General features: G+C 43.4%; 1 protein-coding gene across 1 annotated transcript in view; it reads left to right on the top strand.

Moving 5' to 3' along the window:
• Nucleotides 1-16,908, top strand: part of PCGF2 (polycomb group ring finger 2) — a 21,214-nt gene extending 4,306 nt beyond the window's left edge. Inside the window, exons 2-10 of the mRNA XM_083147142.1 lie at nucleotides 8,168-8,313; nucleotides 8,954-9,050; nucleotides 10,308-10,363; nucleotides 11,514-11,564; nucleotides 11,752-11,863; nucleotides 11,987-12,029; nucleotides 12,195-12,293; nucleotides 12,730-12,810; nucleotides 15,970-16,908. Coding sequence (XP_083003268.1) covers nucleotides 8,202-8,313; nucleotides 8,954-9,050; nucleotides 10,308-10,363; nucleotides 11,514-11,564; nucleotides 11,752-11,863; nucleotides 11,987-12,029; nucleotides 12,195-12,293; nucleotides 12,730-12,810; nucleotides 15,970-16,278 — 960 coding nt within the window. The 5' untranslated portion in view covers nucleotides 8,168-8,201 and the 3' untranslated portion in view covers nucleotides 16,279-16,908. The remainder of the gene's footprint in view (nucleotides 1-8,167; nucleotides 8,314-8,953; nucleotides 9,051-10,307; nucleotides 10,364-11,513; nucleotides 11,565-11,751; nucleotides 11,864-11,986; nucleotides 12,030-12,194; nucleotides 12,294-12,729; nucleotides 12,811-15,969) is intronic.
• Nucleotides 16,909-20,223: the final 3,315 nt, after the last annotated feature.

Below are 20,223 nucleotides of genomic sequence, written 5' to 3'. Positions count from 1 at the left end.
TGCTTCTGGCTATTCTTTAAAAATACATACTTATTTTCCTGACATTCAAATGCACACTGGTTAACCGGATTAATTTGAACAAATATCAATAGCTGTTTACATCACAATTGGTTTAATGGTTAGCATTGATGCCTCACAGCACTGTGGTCTCAGGTTAGATTCGCACTATGGACCTGATTCTGGTTGATTTTGTCCCTGGCGTGTTCAAACCAGGGAACGATGTTTCTGTCCTGCACATAATCGCGCATGTGCAGGGCTTCTCTGCGAACGTCTTTGCCGGCTTGCATAGTCGTGGGATGGAGGCGGGCACGGGGCATAACCACGAAAATGGGGGGCAGCCGCCTACCCAGTTCTCGGACCAGGACGCCACAAGTCTAAGTCAGCAGAGACTGACTTAGATTTGTAAGCACTCTAGAAATCATTCAGTGGTCAGCGACCATCGAAGGATTTCAGGCCTGCACTCTACTCTGCGACTGGATGGTTATGCAAAATATCCATTCTCAATGCGGCAGGGATATTCGCTGGGGGGGAGGGGCATTCACACGACCGGCGGGCAGCGTTTCAAGGCTCGCTTAGCAGCGAACTACGCTGCTTGGCAAGCCAACCAGAATGACCCCATATATGTGTAAAGTTTGTATGTTCTCCACTGGCATGCGTAGATTAACCTCAGGGTGCTCCCAGTTTCCTCCCAAAAATCCCAAACGTTACTAGTAGTTTAATAGGTACTGACAAAAATTTACCTTAGTGTGTGTGTGTGTGTACAAGTTGTACTGGATATGGATTGTAAGCCCCACTGAGCCTGGAGCTGACTCTTCTCCTGCAAAGCTCTGTGGAATATATGAGTTAGTAAATATGTCACTTGGCTTCCAGTGTAAACAAATAACAAAATACTTTCTGTCTTGTAAGTACGCATATTTTCTGGAATCCCAAACATAAAGCTGCATTTGCCAGTAATCTACATATTTAATAAACTGCTCCTTCCTCTTAGTGGAAACCTGAGAAAAAGCTTTTCCCAGGGCCTGGGCACTCCTACTACAGCATATCCTAGTATGTGACGGTTTGTACCTATAGGCACCTGCAGGTATGGAGCTTGCTGTTAGGCCTCATGTCCACAACCTCTTGCAGTGGATATCCTAGAATGTTAAAAAAAAAAAACCCACAGCTTTTGCTGGTGTTGCATTACAAAAAACTGTGGTGCAGCACAGGTGTTCAGCACCTAGTTCCCAGGTCCCCCTAAAGAAAAGGCACAGCTCAGTGAAATGTAACCTTTCAATTTGAATGTCTCTTTGAAGAGAGTTCTCCTGCTTGTTCACCTGCGGCTCTTGGTCTGCTATAATGTCCTGCTAGACCCAGGACAGCCAGGAAGTACAAAGCAGCTACTCCAATAGTGAGCATTGCTAGACATAACTTTACACATCCTAGATTTACTTCTGTGAGATCTGGAGGAGGAAGGTGGCTTAAGCTGGGTACACATATGTACAATCGTCGGGCCGTTCTTCCAATCTGCGGACGAACGGCCGTTTGATTGTATATATGTGTACGCAGTCCCGATCCCTTCGTTGCGATCGATAAACGGCCAAAAACGCTCTTGGCCGTCCACGGTCGGTCGGTCGCAGGTTCTTTGCTGCTTAATATTCTTCCGACAGGACGGCTCCATATCGAAAGAAAAGTGACATGTGTACGCACGTTCGATCGATATGCAGCCCGTTCCTGCGATCATTCCTCCCAAAAGCAGCACGCCCATGTGGGTGTTGACTAGCTGCGTCATCCCTCCATCAGCGCAGCATGTAAACAACAGGAAGTCTTCTCCCCCGTATTTTCCGCGCCATGCTGTTAAAGAATATTCGTTGTGTGTGCATTCCTTTTGAAATAAATAATCATTGTGTGTGCATTCCTGACAGATATAGTTATAGAAGATAGATAGATAGATATTTGATGTTCATTGTTCTGCATAAACACTTAACATTTATTAAGAAATACTGACAAAAAATACTGTGAACATTTTGTTTATTTGAGGTAAAACGGTGGTCGGACCTGAACAGAGTGTCACATACTAATAATAATAATAATTAATAGCCTGCAATCTAATGGCCATAGCAGCCAAAATGCACGCACGAGCCTTCCTTCTCCTCAAGCTCATAATTAAAAAGGCCCAAATGCACCGATAGACGAACGTACGTACGTATATCCTGTACAGCTAGCAATGGATCTGAATAGTCACGGCTCTATTCACTGTACTACACGAACGATTCTTTGTTCTGTGATCACGCCTCGTTTTGGTATGCTCTTTTAATCCAGCCCATTATGATAATGTTGTGTACATTTTTATCGTGCGAATAGCCAGATCAGGAGAGTGTGTACGGTGGTACAATCTTTTTCTTGCGATTCTTTGGACGGGAGTACATCGGACGTCGCAAGTAAAATTGTACATATGTGTACGCGCAGATCGGTCGTATGTTTTGGACGGCCGAACGTGTATTCGGTCGATCGAACGGTCGCAAGAAAAATGAAATTGTACATATGTGTACCCAGCTTTAGCTGAGAGCAAACTGAGCATAAGGGAACAATTTAGAGGTCAATAGAGAAATTATTATTCATAAAGCATTATAGCAATTGAAAGGGTAACTTTCATGTTGTCCATTATTTACTGGAAATCATGACAGGTAGACTTTGTCATTCAGCTTAAGCAAGGACTACAGATGCCTTTTGTTTAGTAGTAAGAGTGATAATTTAAACAAGAACAGACCATTTCAGTTTGGAGTGCTGTGTATGTGAAGCTTTAGTAAAGGTGAACACTGCACGAAACAAGATTTAACACTGGAATATTACAATTTTATTGAGATTTTTTTCAGCTCAGCTTCTTAAAATAAGCAGTAGATAAAGGTTTCCTCAAATGACGCCTACCTTAACTTGTAGGGTCTGGATCAGTTTACAGACACTGTAAACCATCTGAAGAGCATGTGGAACTCACGGCTCCCATGTACAGATGAAACTTCAAAATGTTATTTCCTTAGTATATTTTGTTTTCCACCAGGGGTGTAACCAGATATTTGTAGGCCCCATAGCAAAAGTTTATAAGGGACCCTATGTAGCAACTGATGGTAATACATGTATATAAAACCTATGACTTAAACAGTAAAGAGGGCCCCCGTTCAGCTCTGGGCCCCATAGCAGCTGCACCCCTTGCACCTATGATAGTTACAGTATGCCCCTGTTTTCCACTAATGTCATTCAAAGTGTGGCATACGTTTCCAGCATTAAGGGACATATAACCTATTACTTACTTAAGATACCATAGCGGAGAAGTGCTTGATTGAAAAACCACTGTAAGCCATCTGCAGTTTATCAGACATTCACTAGATGGCACTGTTCTGTTGGTGATTTGTGATGTACCTCAACAGAGTGTAAGCAGTGCTGTGTGTAGTGTAAATACACAGTTGGCAGCTGTCCCTGCCTGATTTCATCATAAGATTTAAAGATCTGTCCCTGCTTTTTAAATGTTGACCAACTGCGCTATTGTAATTCTTACATTCTGCATATTGGTGTTTCTCCACCTACTGCAATTTGTTCACATTCAATTAAGTGGAGCAGGCTTCTATTGATCTATCCAACACTCCATCAATATTTGACACCACAGCATAAGTAATCGGTCCTAAACAGCTTTCCAAGTCCATATTTCCTATTCATTCATTGTTCTAATTCTGTAGTTATGTGATATAAGAACAGCACCTGAGCCATCAAATCCTTTCTTGTTACCCAGACTGTGTATTATTCGCTACAACTGTTTTTTTGCCTCCTCCGTTCAGTTACCATATGAAAAATGTAGCTGCTTTTATTTTACACTTTAACAGCATATTGCTCAGGGCTATACCCTAGGGTAGCAAACCAAACACACTCTGGGACAACTACATTAAATGTCTGAGGCTGAGTGGTAAGAAGACCTTATAATTATCAGTATACAGATCAACATGCTGTTTCTTCAAGGATCCCAGTTGAGATTTCCACAAGATACCACTAACCCAATTGTGGTATTAACCACTAACTGCAGCACATTTAGGTTGGAGTGACACAAATTATTACAGTAAAGATTTCTTACTTTGAAAGAGGAGCAGAACAATGGGCGTTCCATATATTGTTTGAGGAAAATGAAAACAAAATGTTTAATTTTGTCATAAAATATAGCATAATTTATCACTAGGTTTTTCATGTTTTGTAAATTGATAACACAGGGGGTGGGCCAAAAAATGGAAACCCTAGCAATATAGGCATTGAAACAGCTGTATTAGCTACACTCAGGGGCGGATTTAGGGATGAGGGCGCCCCTAGGCACAACAATAATGTCCCCCCCCCCCCCGTCTAATTGTATTATTTTTATTGATTACTTATAAGCCCTCATTTGATAATAGCCAACATAATGAATTTATTTTAAAAAAGCCACTAACTGTGACATGTTCTTTTATTATGAATACTAAGTTGGACAGCTTACAGGGGCGGTATCTGCATGTCCCATCCATTTACACTCTATTTAAGATGGAATATAGTACAGTACAGTGGATATTTTGCAGGTATTGGTACATTTTGGGCTGACAGTAGTATAACAGGCATCCAAGTGCTGCCCCCAAACATGTGCCGCCCCTAGGCACGTGCCTAATGGGAAATTCGGCTCTGGCTACACTACAGGAACATTAATCTGTGCATATATACTGGATAATTTTGAAGTGCATGTGGGTTTATGATCCGTAAATATTGAACGAGCATGCAGGATTGTCCAACATGTCCATCCTAAGGTGAAAGTTGCTGATTCAGGCATTGTACTGCCCGACAGACATTTGCCCTGTTCCTCCACAGGAAAGGAACGGGCAAATGACATCTCCCTAGTGTGGGAGCATCAGATATCATGGCCAAAACACTGTTTGAGACCTCCGAGTGTATGGCCGGTTTCACACACTCCGGCTCCTGCCGGACGGTGAAATCCTGCACGGCCAGGGAGCCGTGCCGCACACAGTAGTTTATCATGGAGGGGATGGCCACAGCCCGGCAGCCGTCCCTTCCAGTGGCGGGATCCGGCTGCAGCCGGGCCGTGGCCGTCCCGTGTGAATTGACACAATAGTGTCCATTCACAACTAATGTGTGCGGCACGGCTCCCTGGCCGTGCGGGATTTCACTGTCCGGCAGGAGCCGGAGTGTGTCAAACCGGCCTATGACTACAATATCTGCAGGGTCTGAGACTGGCCATATCACACTAGTGGGTGGCGGCCTCAAGAATGGAGATCTGTGAAGTTTTAAACAATGGCAGTTATTGGCGCACATTTAGCTAGAGCATATGTGACAGAAATGTGCACTTTAGTTTGGGTATCCAGAGAAACCGTTTTTAAACTTATGACTGCGTTGGGAAGGCATCACCAGCTAGGAGAAATAGAGGCTGCAAACCACAAAGTGAGAGGAACATGGAGCCTGATGCAGAGCTGTATGCTATCATGATGTGTTTGCAATTTAGTGATTATTGCAGACTGCACATGTGTAAAGGTGGCTTTGTGATTGCACTCACAGTGAGCATATAACCGAATGCTGTGTACACACGGGGGCAATAGGGGCTGAAATCGCTGGGAATATGGTCGCTGGCGACCACATTGGGAGTGTGCCCTGCCGGGTGCGCGCTCCCGTTTTCAGCCCCATTCGACCAGCTGATTACCTCTGCGGCACCGCCGGCAGAGGTTCCTTTTCATCAGCGACCATCTCTAGTCGCTGATGAAAAGGGGACACTGAGCAATGTATCTCCCCCATGTGTACGGGGCTTTAGAGATTGCTTTGGGCTGGTAATGGCGATTGACAGCAAAGCAATTTGACAATTTTGTGATGATTGCCAAAAACCATTGCTAATGTATGGGGTCCCCAATTGACAATTGTAATCACAATGCCATTGCAGTTTGACCGAAATGTTGGAAAATCTGCAAATGTATGGTGGCGTGCGGTCCTTTGTGGAACTGTTTTGGAAATCATGCAATTCCTCCACTGCTATAGAGATTACAATTAGGTGGTGTATGGGCATTTTTAGTTTTGAAGATCAAAAAAATCTGCAAATCACTGGTATATTTGGGGCCTTTATAATGATGACTGCTACTGATTGTGTAGCCTGACACCTGTGCATTCACTACATATCATCATGTCAAGACTCACTTCAGTGCCTCCATCAAATGTTACAAAGGGTTGGCGGAGGGAAGGGATGTAATGCAACTGGTTCATTGATAGTCGGAAGGGAGTATTGGTTCATAATAGTTGTCTTTGCTGTATCTACACACGGTAACCACTTGCCCTCTGGCTGATGTATTTTATACAGGATACGGTCATTGAGCAGCTAGGTCGACACAAGCATTAGTTCGACATGGAAAAGGTCGACATGGGAGTTTTCACTGGTTTTTTTTGTGCCGACGGGCGGTATTTCATGCCCTACAATCCACTAGGGCGTGGCGGGAGAATAAAATAGGGATCCGATCTGATTTCCCGGCGGTCGGGATCCCGGCGGTCGGAATCCCGACACTGGAATCCCGACTGCCGAAATCCCGACAAGGGGAGGACATGGATCGCCCCCCCTTGCGGGCTCGCTGCGCTCGCCACGCAGCGGGCCCGGTGCCTCGCTACGCTCGGCACGCTATTTTATTCTCCCTCTATGGGTGTCGTGGACACCCACGGAGGGAGAAAGTTTCGGGATTTCGGCGGTCGGGATTCCAGTGTCGGGATTCCGACCGCCGGGATCCCGACCGCCGGGAAATTAACCGCATCCCATAAAATAGTGTGCCCGAAGCATAGCGAGCGAAGAGGTACACTTTAAACTGTGTCCATGTCGACAGTGTTCACATTTGGGTCAAAAAACCTGTGAAAACCCCCATGTCGACCTTGCTGCCAGTTGACCTATTGGTGTCAACCTAATGCTTGTCGACCTAGTTGCTGTAGACTGAACGATCCCAAACCTTTTATATAATGCTCCAGAATTCAAAATAAAGGTATGTAAAACTATGTAAATTCAGTTACAGGAATGGGTGTTCATTTTGTAGGATACTAAAGCCTTATGCTTGGATGATGCAAGCTGAAACTTGCAAGATCATAATTGTTCTCCATCTTCATCATGTTGGCTTTCAATTCTTTGACATTTTGCAGGTGGCAGCGCTTCTATTAACTGCTATGAAGCGAACTTAATCGCAGTATGCTAATTATCCACACAACCTTTAACCCTTTATTGGTCACATTGCCTTCGTACTTTAAAAGAAAGTATTTTTCCTCGTAGTTGAGTTTCACAACCAGGTAGTAATGGTCGGTCTGATGTTGCCAAGTGGCCACAGTGTCTGATTTTCGACAGATTTACAGCAAGATGACCTAAAAAATACCTGCCTTAGTTGGTGCCATTTGGTAACAATATCAATAAAGGCCCTCCTCCCTCCTGTTCTCACAGCACTCTTCTTGCCTTTCAATTACAGCTCTCTTAAGCCCCGTACACATGGGGGAGATATATTGCTGAGCAATATATGGCTGAGCAATATATTGCTGTTTCTCCTTTTCATCAGCAACCAGAGATGGTCGCTGATGAAAAATAAACTGCCGGGGGAGCCTGGCAGTGGTAATCAGCTGGTCGCAGGAGCATGTTCCTGCGACCAGCGATCACTACAGGGGTAAAAATGGGAGCGTGCACCTGGCGATATATCGCCGGTGCACACTCCCATCGTGGGCAATATGGTCGCTTAGCGACCATATTTCCCGCGATATTATACAAAATCGCCCCCGCGTGTACGCACCTTAACTCATCTACAATCTATACCTGCATCTATTCTCATCCACTTCCCTATATCTCAGCTGTATCGTGTACCAAGATTTGTGCTGTTAATTGTGCTCTGTTTTTGTTTTTCTGTCACTGTTATGTCTAGTTCTGTATACCCTGTACTGTTCTGTGTTCTATATGTACGGCGTTGTGTACCACTTGTGGCGCCTTATAAATTAAAATATAATAATAATAATAAAGTATGTATTATGCAAGACAACGACTAAATGTTATTGAAACCACTGACTTTGGTTCTTCTTAATCCAAAATAGCCGTTCCTCTGTTGTCATCATTCTTGGTTTGCAAAACTTTGGCAAATATCTGTTTAAATATTATTTTCTCTCTCTTGTTTTCCAGAGCCCCTCCCCACATCCCCTCCCCCTGCTGCACAATGCATCGGACCATGCGGATCAAAATGACTGAGCTCAACCCGCACCTTATGTGTGCTCTGTGTGGGGGATACTTTATTGACGCAGCCACCATTGTAGAGTGCTTGCATTCCTGTAAGTGACCACACTCCTGTTTTATAAACCTGCATTACTTTTATCCTAACAATTCATTTTCTGGTTTTCATCTGTTTTACTTTCCCAGGATTTGTCAAAAAAGGGGTGAAAATAGCCAAGCAAATCTTTTTATTAAACCCTTTGAGCATACCTCCCAACATAACCCTCTCCAGGAGGGACACAATGCTCTGCTCCTACATTTCCCTCTTGATGTATGATTACCATCACCTGTGTTGAACAGGATTAATTGATAAGAAAGGAGTTTCAACGCAGGTAATGGTAATCATACATCAAGAGGGAAGTGCAGGAGCAGAGCATTGTGTCCCTCCTGGAGAGGGTCATGCTGGGAGGTAGGCTTTGAGTGCTAACGGTGCTCTGAGAGATCCTCAAAATAGCTGTTAAAAATGCCAGCGCCGCTCACAGCAATTGTTCTTTTTTGGGTGCAATATTTAACTTCACTTCAAATAATTGACTTGGCTGGAATTGTATTTATTTATACTAAAAGAACAGTCGCTGTGAGCGATGCTGGCATATTTAGCGGATATTTTGAGGCTTGTTACAGCAACGTTGGCACTCAAAGGGACAAGCATTACACCAGCCTGCACACTGTAACACAGCCTGTCCTTCCGTCTTCCAACAGTTTGCAAGACTTGTATCCTGCGCTACTTAGAAGCTCATAAATTCTGCCCCATGTGTGACTCCCAGGTGCACAAAGGACGCCCCCTTCTAAGCATCAGGTGAGTGCAGACAGGGCTTCAGCAAGAACTTTGTTCCAGAGAGATATTTGAAATATCCTACAAAAGTTAGCTTGTTGTGGTCCCAACACCATGATTTGCTAAACCTCTCATATGTCTTTCAAAAATGGATTTTTTTTCTTCTGTGGTTCAGTTAAAGTAAATAACTTCTGAATATAATGTGACTGCTAGAAATGCTTGTTAGGGGGGTATGCAATACTGTATTTTGCTGCTATTTCAGACGTGGGAAATAGCGGCGGCTCCCTATTCAATGCTCTCTTTAACGACAGCATTGATGCGGGATCACGGCAGAACGGGCCCGACTTCTGAAGCTGTCGGGCCAGTTCTGCCGATAACGGCCGTAGATTGTCGCAATCATGGCTGCAGATCCACGTCCATTTTCGCGTCCACGTCCCCTTTGCGCTGAGCGGCAGGCGGGACATTGAATCCTGTCTGTCGTTATGCTGTTGATCTGATGGCAAACGGGCCAGGATCACGGCTATCGTCGGGGATCGACAGCCGTGATCCCAGATTGCATACCCCACTTAGAGTGTAGATTAGTTTATACAAATATTGCTTTATTCTTTCTCAACAAGAAAAAAATCTTTCTGTGGTGTTTTCTCTGTTGTTGTGCTTCTGATTGATCACATTTTAGAATTGGCAGAACTAGCAGTGGTTTTGGCCCTCACTTTAACCTTAAATAATTTGATTTAGTCCAGGACCATCAACCCAAGGCACCCCTACAAGAGCCTCGCAGCACCCCAAGGTGTCTAGCCAGGCAGTTTGGAAACCAGTGCTGTGGAGCAGCCAGCGTTAGTCAGGAAGACTTCTAATCAGTAGAAGAAAAATAATCTTGCTTATTTATTTACAGTTTCTTATATAGTGCAGCGTATTCCGTTGTGCTTTACAATTGGAAGTCTTGAAACCTTTACATATAATGTGCATTTTATTATTGTTCTATCTATACAAAGTCCCTTTTCTGATTTTGAAAGTAAAGAAAAAAAAAAAAAGTAACTTAAAACCATGTTGCATTGAAAGGAGAGCAAATGCATTTATATTTTTTCTGTGCAGGATAAACACTGTCTGCTTAATCTCCCTGCACATGATACATCTGCCCCACCTGCAGTGCAGCTTCACTTTGCCTAGGTGCACAGTTGTTTTTCTTTTTCTTAATCAAGCCCGTAATATACAGGGGATTTGTGTTGTACATATGTGAAGTGTACCTTAGTATGTTTACAGTATATTCATTCACCCATTTAGGTCAGACAAAACATTGCAAGATATTGTATATAAGCTTGTTCCTGGACTCTTCAGAGGTGAGTAGATGTGTGGTATGTGTGGTTTTGGAGGTGCACAACCTCTACAGCTGGGTACACACTGGAGCGATGTCTGGACGAGTGTGTGTGTGTGTGTGTGTATAGGTGATTGCTGCCATAGCTGCTTATGCAGACAGTAGGTTTTGTGTGAGGCATATCAAACCTTTTGATATCGCTAGCGACATTATTAATGCTAATGACCTTTGTCAAGGACATTGCCTGTTGCTCCAATGTGTACCGATTTATTGCACGTACTTGTTTCCATGTTCTCTACAACTTTCACATTTCAAGTTGCTGTCAGATTAGTTTATCTGCCACAATATTATATGTGTTGTCCATTGACAAAGAAATCGCTCAATGACTGTACTAGATATTTTGCCTGTATTCTTGTTTACAAATGGCAATCTCCGGGACCTTTTAGCATGTAAAGGATGCATCGCATCAGGTAGAGGGAGTGAGATGCACAAGGTGGACAAGTAGGCACATGTATACCAATCACAAAGCCGTATGGGTTTCTATTTGGAGGGTGCAAATGATGAGTTTTAATGTTTCTGTTGCTGGCAGAGGGCTCATAATGTTGGTTTGTGATCATGATTCATACATTAAATGAGATGAATGACATTTTGTACACTGAGAATACAAACATGTGTGTTCACTAGGAATAAGAGATTATCACCAAGGTATGAGGCACATATGAATGTTTGTTTATTCTGTACACAAAATGGCTCCCCCTGCTGTGTGCATGTTAAAATTACTATATAAACAATGGGTTATATAGTTACCATATCACTCTGCTGCTTCCATGAGAATGGCTAGTGCATCCATACAGACCAGGATCTCGAACTGGTACAATGTATGGGGGGTTTTCTTGCCAAAAGTTTCTGCACTATAGCATTATACACACAAATACCCTTTATATCCGCCATTACTGGAACACATATCTACACAAAGCTGTATATACTGCTATTACTCTCAATCAACATCTTATTAATGCCTTTCAGTGGACCCTTGATAATGTAGTGGAAAGAGTGAGGGTGGAGGGGTTAAATAATGTTGGTTACTAGCACTTGTAGCTACATATGAGACGTCATTGACGATGGCCACAAATCCATTAGAACTGTAAATCTGATTCGCTGTATTTTCACCACAGATGAGATGAAGCGACGACGGGATTTCTATGCCTCGTACGCACGTACAGATGGTGAGTCTTGCCTGTGCTCTCCATCTAAAATAACATATGCAGCAAATATATTTTTGCATCTAGTATTAAATATAATGTCCCTATATATGAACAAGTGCATGCCTTGGCTGAGCTAGTTTGTATAATGATTGCCTAGGTAAGTACATGCGCATTGCTTTTCTTAGGCTAATTCATATTTTTCTAACAGCTAACAGTGGCTCCAGCACTGAGCAAGGGGAGAAAGCCTCTGAGAGTGGAGAAATGCTGGTACAGGAGGAAGAGAATATCAGTCTGTCTATCCAGTTCTCAGAAGATGCCCGGTAAGAAGGGAACACTAACGGGTGGTACGCTATTAATCATTGTGTGCCCGCTGAATGAGGTCACTGACATTGTCAATCACATTGGTGGCATGATGATCATTTCGTTTTTCTTTCTTTTACCAGTGATGAAACACGGGATTCGGTGGAAAGTGAAGATTTAGAGAAGGTAAACAAGCTGCAGAAAGACATTTTGATAACACAACTCTTCTGTGCTATTTATTGAGACCACTATGGCTTTATCACTTGTGTTTTAATCTCCTCTCACCAGGTCTAGGTAATAAAACAAAAAGTTATGTTTAGGGATAATGAATTTTCACCTTTCTCCTCACAGAGGAACAGTCTTCGGTTCTTACGCTGTCCTGCAGCCATGACCATAACGCACCTCGCTAAATTCTTACGGAACAAGATGGATGTTCCCAGCAAGTACAAGGTACCAAGACTAGAAATAAAGCTAGTTTAAAAAAGTTGGTGTTAAATAAACATGTGTCTTTTAAGGGCTTATTTTCCTGCCGTTTTAAAGTAAATCTACCATACTGTATGTGTCGGTTAACTCGATTATTTAACGTCCCGATCAATATGTGTATATATAGAAATTGGGGCTCCTGATTAAATGAATACATTACTCCTTAAACCATCCTAGACACTAGAGTCCACTTCTGCAGCAACATTCTGGTAACAGTGGGGCCTCGGGTCCCCTAATTAGCAAGTATTGAGTGCCACAATGTCACATTAAGATGTGGCACTGTAAACAAATTCAGTACAGCAGGTATTTCAACCTTTTGTTTTCTAGCCTTTGTCCTAGAAAACAGTGATTAGTACTGCGTGCTTCCTGTTTATGATAAGTCATCCATGTCTTTTGGTTGCAGGTGGAGATTCTGTATGAAGAGGAGCCATTGAAGGATTACTACACACTAATGGACATTGCTTACATATATCCCTGGGGGCGGGTAGGTTTTTTTGGTTACCCATTGTGAGATACTAGCACCAACTCACTATTTGTTAAACAGATACTGACAGCTAAGCTCTTTAAGAGAAGACACGAGACAGAGCTGGCAGGACATCTTGTGTTAAGTACAGGCTATTTAACCCTTTGAGTGCCAAGTGAATTTGTCAAAATAGGTGTGAAAATTGCCAAGCATACATTTTTATTTAATATAGGAAATATAATCTTTTTTTACACTTTTTTTTATTTGAATTTATATAACAAATGTGAGCGAAACTGGAGAGCACTTATACGGATTTTCTAGCTTGGTTAGATGCTGATTACACAAGCCATTACTAAAATTTGCGGTGTTGTGTTCTCGAATAAACTCTTATGCAGAGCGTTACTAAAGGGCATACATACAGGACAATGATTAGATTGCTTAGAAATGGGGCACTGATCGCTGCAGGACGGTGATGTGCTTGCCCGCAGGGAAAGACTGTGCTTGCACGGTCTTTCCTTTTCCTGCTAGATTGCAGGGCTTTGCCTATAAACAATAGGCAAATACCCACTCTGCACAACACTTTTATTGGCAAGCTGCTCAATCAGAGGTAATGTCATTCAGGTGCCAACAGGGAGGGGTAAATCTGGTTAGGAAAAAAAACAGTTGTATCCCAATTGCACACTGAATGAGAAATATACATATTTTAACCACACCTTCACCTCCTTACATAGCACTTATGTGCTTCCTATTAACACCTACTAATTTTCATTTGTGTGCTGCCCTGGAGTAGTCAGCCTGTGCCGGCATATTGGGGGCCCACACCCCAGACCCATACCCAGTGTTAGGGACCCCCAGTGACAGAGAGGCCTTTGACGTACGGCCTGGGGGCTTAGCCCTATATCTGCAGATATATGCAACCAAATACCCACTCTGCACAGATTGCTCAGCACACATCCCGGTGTGCATCGCGCATGTACCACAATGTGTGCTGGGCGATCACGCCCCATATACGGGCTTCACAGAGACGTGACAAGTTCTTCTTTCAAATCATTTAATGTTGATTTGGTGTTGTGTATGCGGACTCTGCTTGAGATGCCATGTTTCTCTATAGTAAATCGCATTGACATCCTTCCTTTATGTGGTTAGAAGAGCTGTGACATTATAAGGAAATGCATTATAGATCAGTATGGGGCAGATGTATTAACATTACTTTAACATTTGTTATTTTTCGTTCCCCACTTTTCCTGCCATAATGTGGAGAAGTGGGCACTCTTTTCCCCCTAATGTATCACCATCTAGTTAGTGCTTAACACTAATCGTTAAGTCACCTCTGTTCCTCAAATAATTTTTTCCTATTTACGGTCCATTTTTTTTTTACTTACATCTGGCTGCCGCCGCCACCGCAGGTCTTCCTTATGTAGCAGAGGACTTGTGGTGGCTCTCAGGAAGACCAGCGGTGGCAGCTACATCAGGGGGACTCGCGGCAGTGGCTCCATCAATGGGACAAACTAGCCGCTTTCCCTGCGCTCTGTCTGGGACAGCTGTACCCTGTCCCTCTGGGCTTATGTAGCTGGTTTCCCTTCCCTCCTGGCTGTGGCAGCTTCTCCATTACCCTCTGACTCTTGCCCACATCAGATGCTTCCTATCCCCCTTCCCATCACCTACCTACCTACATACTGCCTCCAGCTTCACGTCTGCAGCTTGCCGCCCCGTCCCCTGTTTGCACATTGCAGCGGCTCCGTGTTCCCTTGGTCGTGGTAGCTGCTCCCTGTACCTCTGGACAAAGCAGTTTTCCTGACTGGCTGCAGCTTCCCGGCCTCGGCATTTCCCTCCCAACTGCAGCTAAAGTTTTATTTTAAATATTAATTTATTTAAATTACTGTTTAATAAAAATATATTTTTAAATTGGTCAAAATCACAGCACCAACAGCCCGGGGCTGGCAAACAGACCAGAGCTGGCTTTACGTCTAGGCAGGCAATAATACATTGCCTGAGACGTTAAAGGCAATAAGCAAAACTAGGAGGACAGCACCTGAACGCTAAGCTCAGGGCTGCCTCCAGCAGACGTTAATGGCTCATTTTATACATTGCCCAAGCCGTTAAATAACACCCTTTTACTAGCGTTTGTGCAGAGAAAGCACTTACCGCTGCTTCATACATCTGCCATACATTTGCCCCTATGTATTGCTGGAGATGCAAGTAGCATGCCACTGGTACACCACTTGCCCTGTGTTTTTCTGTGCTCTCCTGGGGTACTTTCTGTCTGTATACTATTTTATAGAGTAGGTAATCCACACTTGCTATGTCATATTAATTTTTCCCTGCAGCGCTGCTCTTTCCTGGTGCCATTCTATACTAGTATTATTGAGCAGCAGATCTAGAAGTATAATAATATTTTCTATTAGACTCTGCTTTCAGTAGAGAAAGATAATAGTACAGTGGGTCGCATGTTTTTGTTTTTAACAGTGTCATTAAAAAAAATAAAAATGATAATTTTAGTTAAAATAATTCCAATACATTAATCTTTTAAGGTGATAAGTCCAACCTTTTTTAAGATGTATTTTACAGTTAGAGGAACAGACAGCCTGTGCAGTTTACAAATTTTATATACACACACACACAATAAAAACACAAGATTTAAGGGGATCTCTCTTATGGTGTGTACACACTTGTACAATGTGCATGAGATTTTGACTATATAATCAAAATCTCATCTGGATCTCATGCAGATTGCACTGGTTTTAACCCTTGCAATCCCGATGCGCGCTCCCGTATCGCAGCCAGAAAGTCTTGGCTGCATAGACTATATAGTGCAGATCTGCACTATATAGTCTAAATTGTATTCAGATAGTCTAAATTGTAATATAGTCATGATTGTACAAGTGTGTACACACCATTAGATTTGTATAACACGGCTTTGCTGCATTTCGATCCCAAAATTAACATTGGTGAGACTTAAGATGGCCATACATCAGAAAGACATTGCACTTTATACAATCTCAATGGATTGTATGACAGATTTGTGTGTCAAAAACCCACCAAGGACTGCTCAATAGTTGAAGGGAAATTGGACACAATCATGATTGTAAGACCGGTCTTTCTGATGTATGGCCTCCTTTTATGTGAACTGATTTTTGTTTTTGTGAAAATGCCATCCAAATATTTTTTTCAACTCCACAGACTGGTCCTCTCCCTCTCAAGTATCGAGTGCAACCGACCTGTAAGAGGTTACGATTCAGTCGTCCAAGAAGTCTACAGGAACCAAGCCGTGGTGTAACATCAGAAGGGGATTCAACCAGTGACAAGGCTAGCAGCCCAGCGCCAATTCCCTCTACCTCCTCTTCCCTACCCAGCCCTGCAACTCCTGGACAGAGCTCTCCAAACCCTAACAATGAACTTCCTCCTGCCTCTGCCCTCCTCAATGGGCACTCCGCCAGCCGAGGGCGTAAAGTTACTCTGAATGGGGTTCCTGGGCCACCCCTCACCTGAAAAACAAAAGTGTATATGCAGAGCCTTTTATACATATGTATATAGGAAAAAAGGACTTTTTTATTTTCTATGGACAAAATAAGAGTAATTTAATCCCTCCTACCCAAAATCTTTTTGTAATGTTTCTTATTATAATTTATAAGAGGGTAGGGTGACACAGCACATTCTAGCTTGAATGCAGTGCCTCCCTGTCTAACTCCAGTGTAATCTCTCATTGTCTCATATGTTTGTACTTTGAATGAAGGCACAGTATAAACATTGATCTAGGGATGAAGAATCCCTACTGGATCTTTCCGTTTTACAGGAGAACTTTCTACAGTGTGGTTAAGTTATTTGAATTGTTTGGACTTTGAACCGGATTAGGCAGTACAAGGACCAGAGGTCTTGTTTAATGCTGGCCATCTATGTACAGTGTGCACTCCAGGGGGCTTCACTTTGCTGCTCTACTGAATGTATATTTTACAAGTGCCCTCCATTAAAATAGAAATTGGTCACCACAATAATATGGCACAAAAAGCCCATCCCCTTTTTTCATACTAATCGCCAAACATTTTGTGTCCATGGTGTGGGTGGGATTTTAGGGTTGTGGGGTGTCTCTTTCTGTGAATATTAATAAAGACATTCAACATACATTTGTTTTGTCCCATTACAAGTGCTGGTTGCTGGAATGTGTCCTTTGTACAGCTTCCTTTATATGTACGGTTTGCAACTACCATATTTTCAAAACAAAAAAGTGGAATTCTCTATTGTCTTGGGAATATTGTCAGAACATTTTCTTTAAGCTAAATCATTATCACATCTTGATTATCAATGGCTGAGATGAAAGAAATAAGACAATGTCCTGAAACATTGGAGACACATGGTAGGTGTAACAGCGTTCAGAATCCCGACCGCCGAAATCCCAACACTTTCTCCCTCCGTGGCGAGCCCGCAAGGGGGGGCGATCCACGTCCCCCCCCCCCCCTTGTCGGGATTTCGGCGATCGGGATTTCAGCGTCAGGATTCTGAACGCCGGGACTTAATACTGAATCCGCTCTGGGTGGATTGCCTTTTTAAGGCTAGTGGCACACAAAGCTTTTCATGTAACAATGCAGTACCTGGTCAGTCTAATAGTATGATTCTCAGATGCCTTTTAAACTTTTTAGCTCAAAACACATTGCATGAGCAGGGCCCTCCTACCTCTGTCTGTTTCTACCCAGTTTGTCTAATCACTGTTGTTTCCAATTGTAAAGCGCAATTGAATATGCTGCACTATATAAACTGTAAATATAGTTCAAATTGCACAGTGCGTATTTTGGCATGTGAGTTAATATCACAAGCCAAAATAGTATGTGCAGGCAGTACTACTTGTGCTAGATCGCATTGCATCTAATTCAAGTCACATGCTCTTGTAGACTATCGCATGCTATTTGAACTAGGGGGGTATTCTGGATGGTCAGGCTGTGCGCATGTCTGTGCACATAGTGGGATCGCTGGGTGCATGCCCAGGATAGCAGGGGCAGGGAATAGCCCAATTACCATATGGGAACGCCCAGGAGTTGGCAGACAGGCCGGCATTTGCCGGGTGGGGTTTGGTGAATTCACAGCCTTTCAAATCAACCAGAATAACCCCCTAGATGCGATCTAGTACAAAATGCAGAGCGTACCTTCACTTGCAATCATTAAACTTTTGACGATAACGGAACCACTCCTGCGCCTGAAGTATTTAGGGCCTAATTCTGACTGAATTGCAAAGCTTTTTTTCTCTCTCTAATGGACAAAACCATGCTGCACTGCAGGAGAGGCTGATGTAATCTGTGCAGAGAGTGTTGGGTGGGGTGTATGGTTTCTATGCAGGATAAATACTGGCTGCTTTATTTGTACACTGCAATTTAGATTTCAGTTTAAACGCACCTTACCCAAATCTAACTCTCTGCACCATGTTACAATTGCCCCACCTGCATGTGCTTTGCCAACCAGTTTGAAATAGGCCTTAAAGCCCCGTACACTTGTTGCAATTTCTGCTAGCCTGCATGCCGAGCGATGCAGGCTAGGGCAATTGCCATTGTGCTTCCTGATGGCTAGATTGGCCATACACACATAGCAATGGGAATACGGGTGATCTGTGTTAAACAGTGTTCACTGGCTAGAACACTGGCATTCTTGACGAGATCTACTCAGTTGATGGTGACGCATGGGACATAAACTGAGCGATTTGTGCTTAATTTCTAAGCAATCTAGTCAGATCACTTAGGGGGCCTACACATGGGCGACTGTGCTGAGCGATCTGTCAGAGCCAGTGTTCTTCGGTGAGAACACTGGCCATCTGACTAGATTTATCCTGTGTGCAGGATCGTAAATCGGCCGGCAATAGCGACAAATGGGGCCGCGTATTGCTAGGGCTCTTACACACAGAGTGATGTAGGGTCATTTTCTATCATAGTGGTGCTGTCAGCATTATCTAGCTCAGTGGTTCCCAACCCTGGTCCTCAAGTACCCCCAACAGTGCACGTTTTCCAGGTCTCCTCACAGAATCAGTGAAATAATTAGCTCCACCTGTGGATCTTTTAAAAAGTGCCTGAATAATCTGTGCACCTGCCGGGTGACTTGGAAAACGTGAACTGTTTGGGGTACTTGAGGGGTTGGGAACCACTGATTTAGCTTTTAGATAACGGATTAGATGTAATGTGAAAGTTTTGTGGCTATGGCTCAAGATAACACTATCTTCGGGTCATGGCAGAGGAGCTTGCTCACCCGCCGTGTCCCAGTCCCGTTCTCGGTCAGCTCAACCGAGAACATGCAGGCGGGATTCAATGTCCCGCCTGCAGCGGGACGAGAAGGGGGCGTGGCCGCGAGTTGCGGCCGGGAAGTGACGAGATGCAGCCTGCAGCTCGTCACTTCCCGGCTGTTCTCGGCAGAACGAGCCCGACACCTAGAGATGTCGGGCTCGTTCTGCCAGGAAACCCTGTTCAATGCTGTCGGGGAAGACAGCATTGAATAGGGCCCGTCGAGCATCTCCCCCACGGGAGATGCTCGACGGCGATTGCATACCCCCCTAAGTATTAATTATTGAAAAAAATATTTGCTTGTGTTTTCCCGATTTTAAAATCAAGCCTCTGCTGTGCCACCTACGCAATGCTTCCTCCAAAAGATGCTCAATGTAAGAGTAAGTTTTGTCTGTTCTATATATTTTACAGTACATAATGCAATATACCCTTGCATTGTTAATATTGATGTATGGGGCTGATGGTAAATTAGAATTTAAATGAATATTTTCAAAAATGATTGTCTGAAATGAAATTCTGATCATTTAGATCCATTTTCCAGCTTTTGAGAGTAAAGGGTTGATTGATCCCAGACACCTCATTTCAACTAGCCAGATTGAGAAGAATCATAATATGTAAGGAGCTTTGGGGGGTATTCAATCCCAGAAGTTATTTCTGCCAGGTGAAAATAGTGGCTGTTTCCCGATATTATGACATTCGACTAATTCAATCTGGGCTCCGTTCTTCCGAGTGGCAAAATATATGCCGACAGTCGCCATGATCTGGCATCGGCATAAAAACAGGTGCCGATAGTCTGAGTTGGGTGCAGATTTGACAACCCATCTGCTGTTTCAGACATTACAGATTCACCTCCATAGGGGGGTGAACCTGTAGCAGGCAAATTCCATCCAGGATTGAATACGGTCAGCCGCTATTTCCACCCCCCTTAGTGTGAAGTAGTAAATTCCACCCTGTATTGTGATATGATGCGTCTTTTTTATTTAAAGTACAGGTTGAGTATCCCGTATCCGAGTATCCGTTATCCGAATTATTCCGAAAACCATACATTCCAGAAAGTGAAAAAAAAATATTATTTTTGCTAAAAACTCACTGGGGACATTTGTAACAGCACTACTGGTGACATGATATGTAACTGGCACTATATATGTGCAAGAAAATGATTGCTTGGCATTCAAATTCA

The sequence above is a fragment of the Crinia signifera genome, chromosome 6, assembly GCF_055691185.1.
Source record: "Crinia signifera chromosome 6, ASM5569118v1, whole genome shotgun sequence".
Taxonomy (NCBI): domain Eukaryota; kingdom Metazoa; phylum Chordata; class Amphibia; order Anura; family Myobatrachidae; genus Crinia; species Crinia signifera.
Note: the sequence above shows the minus strand (reverse complement) of the source record. Positions and strands in the feature narration are given on the sequence as shown.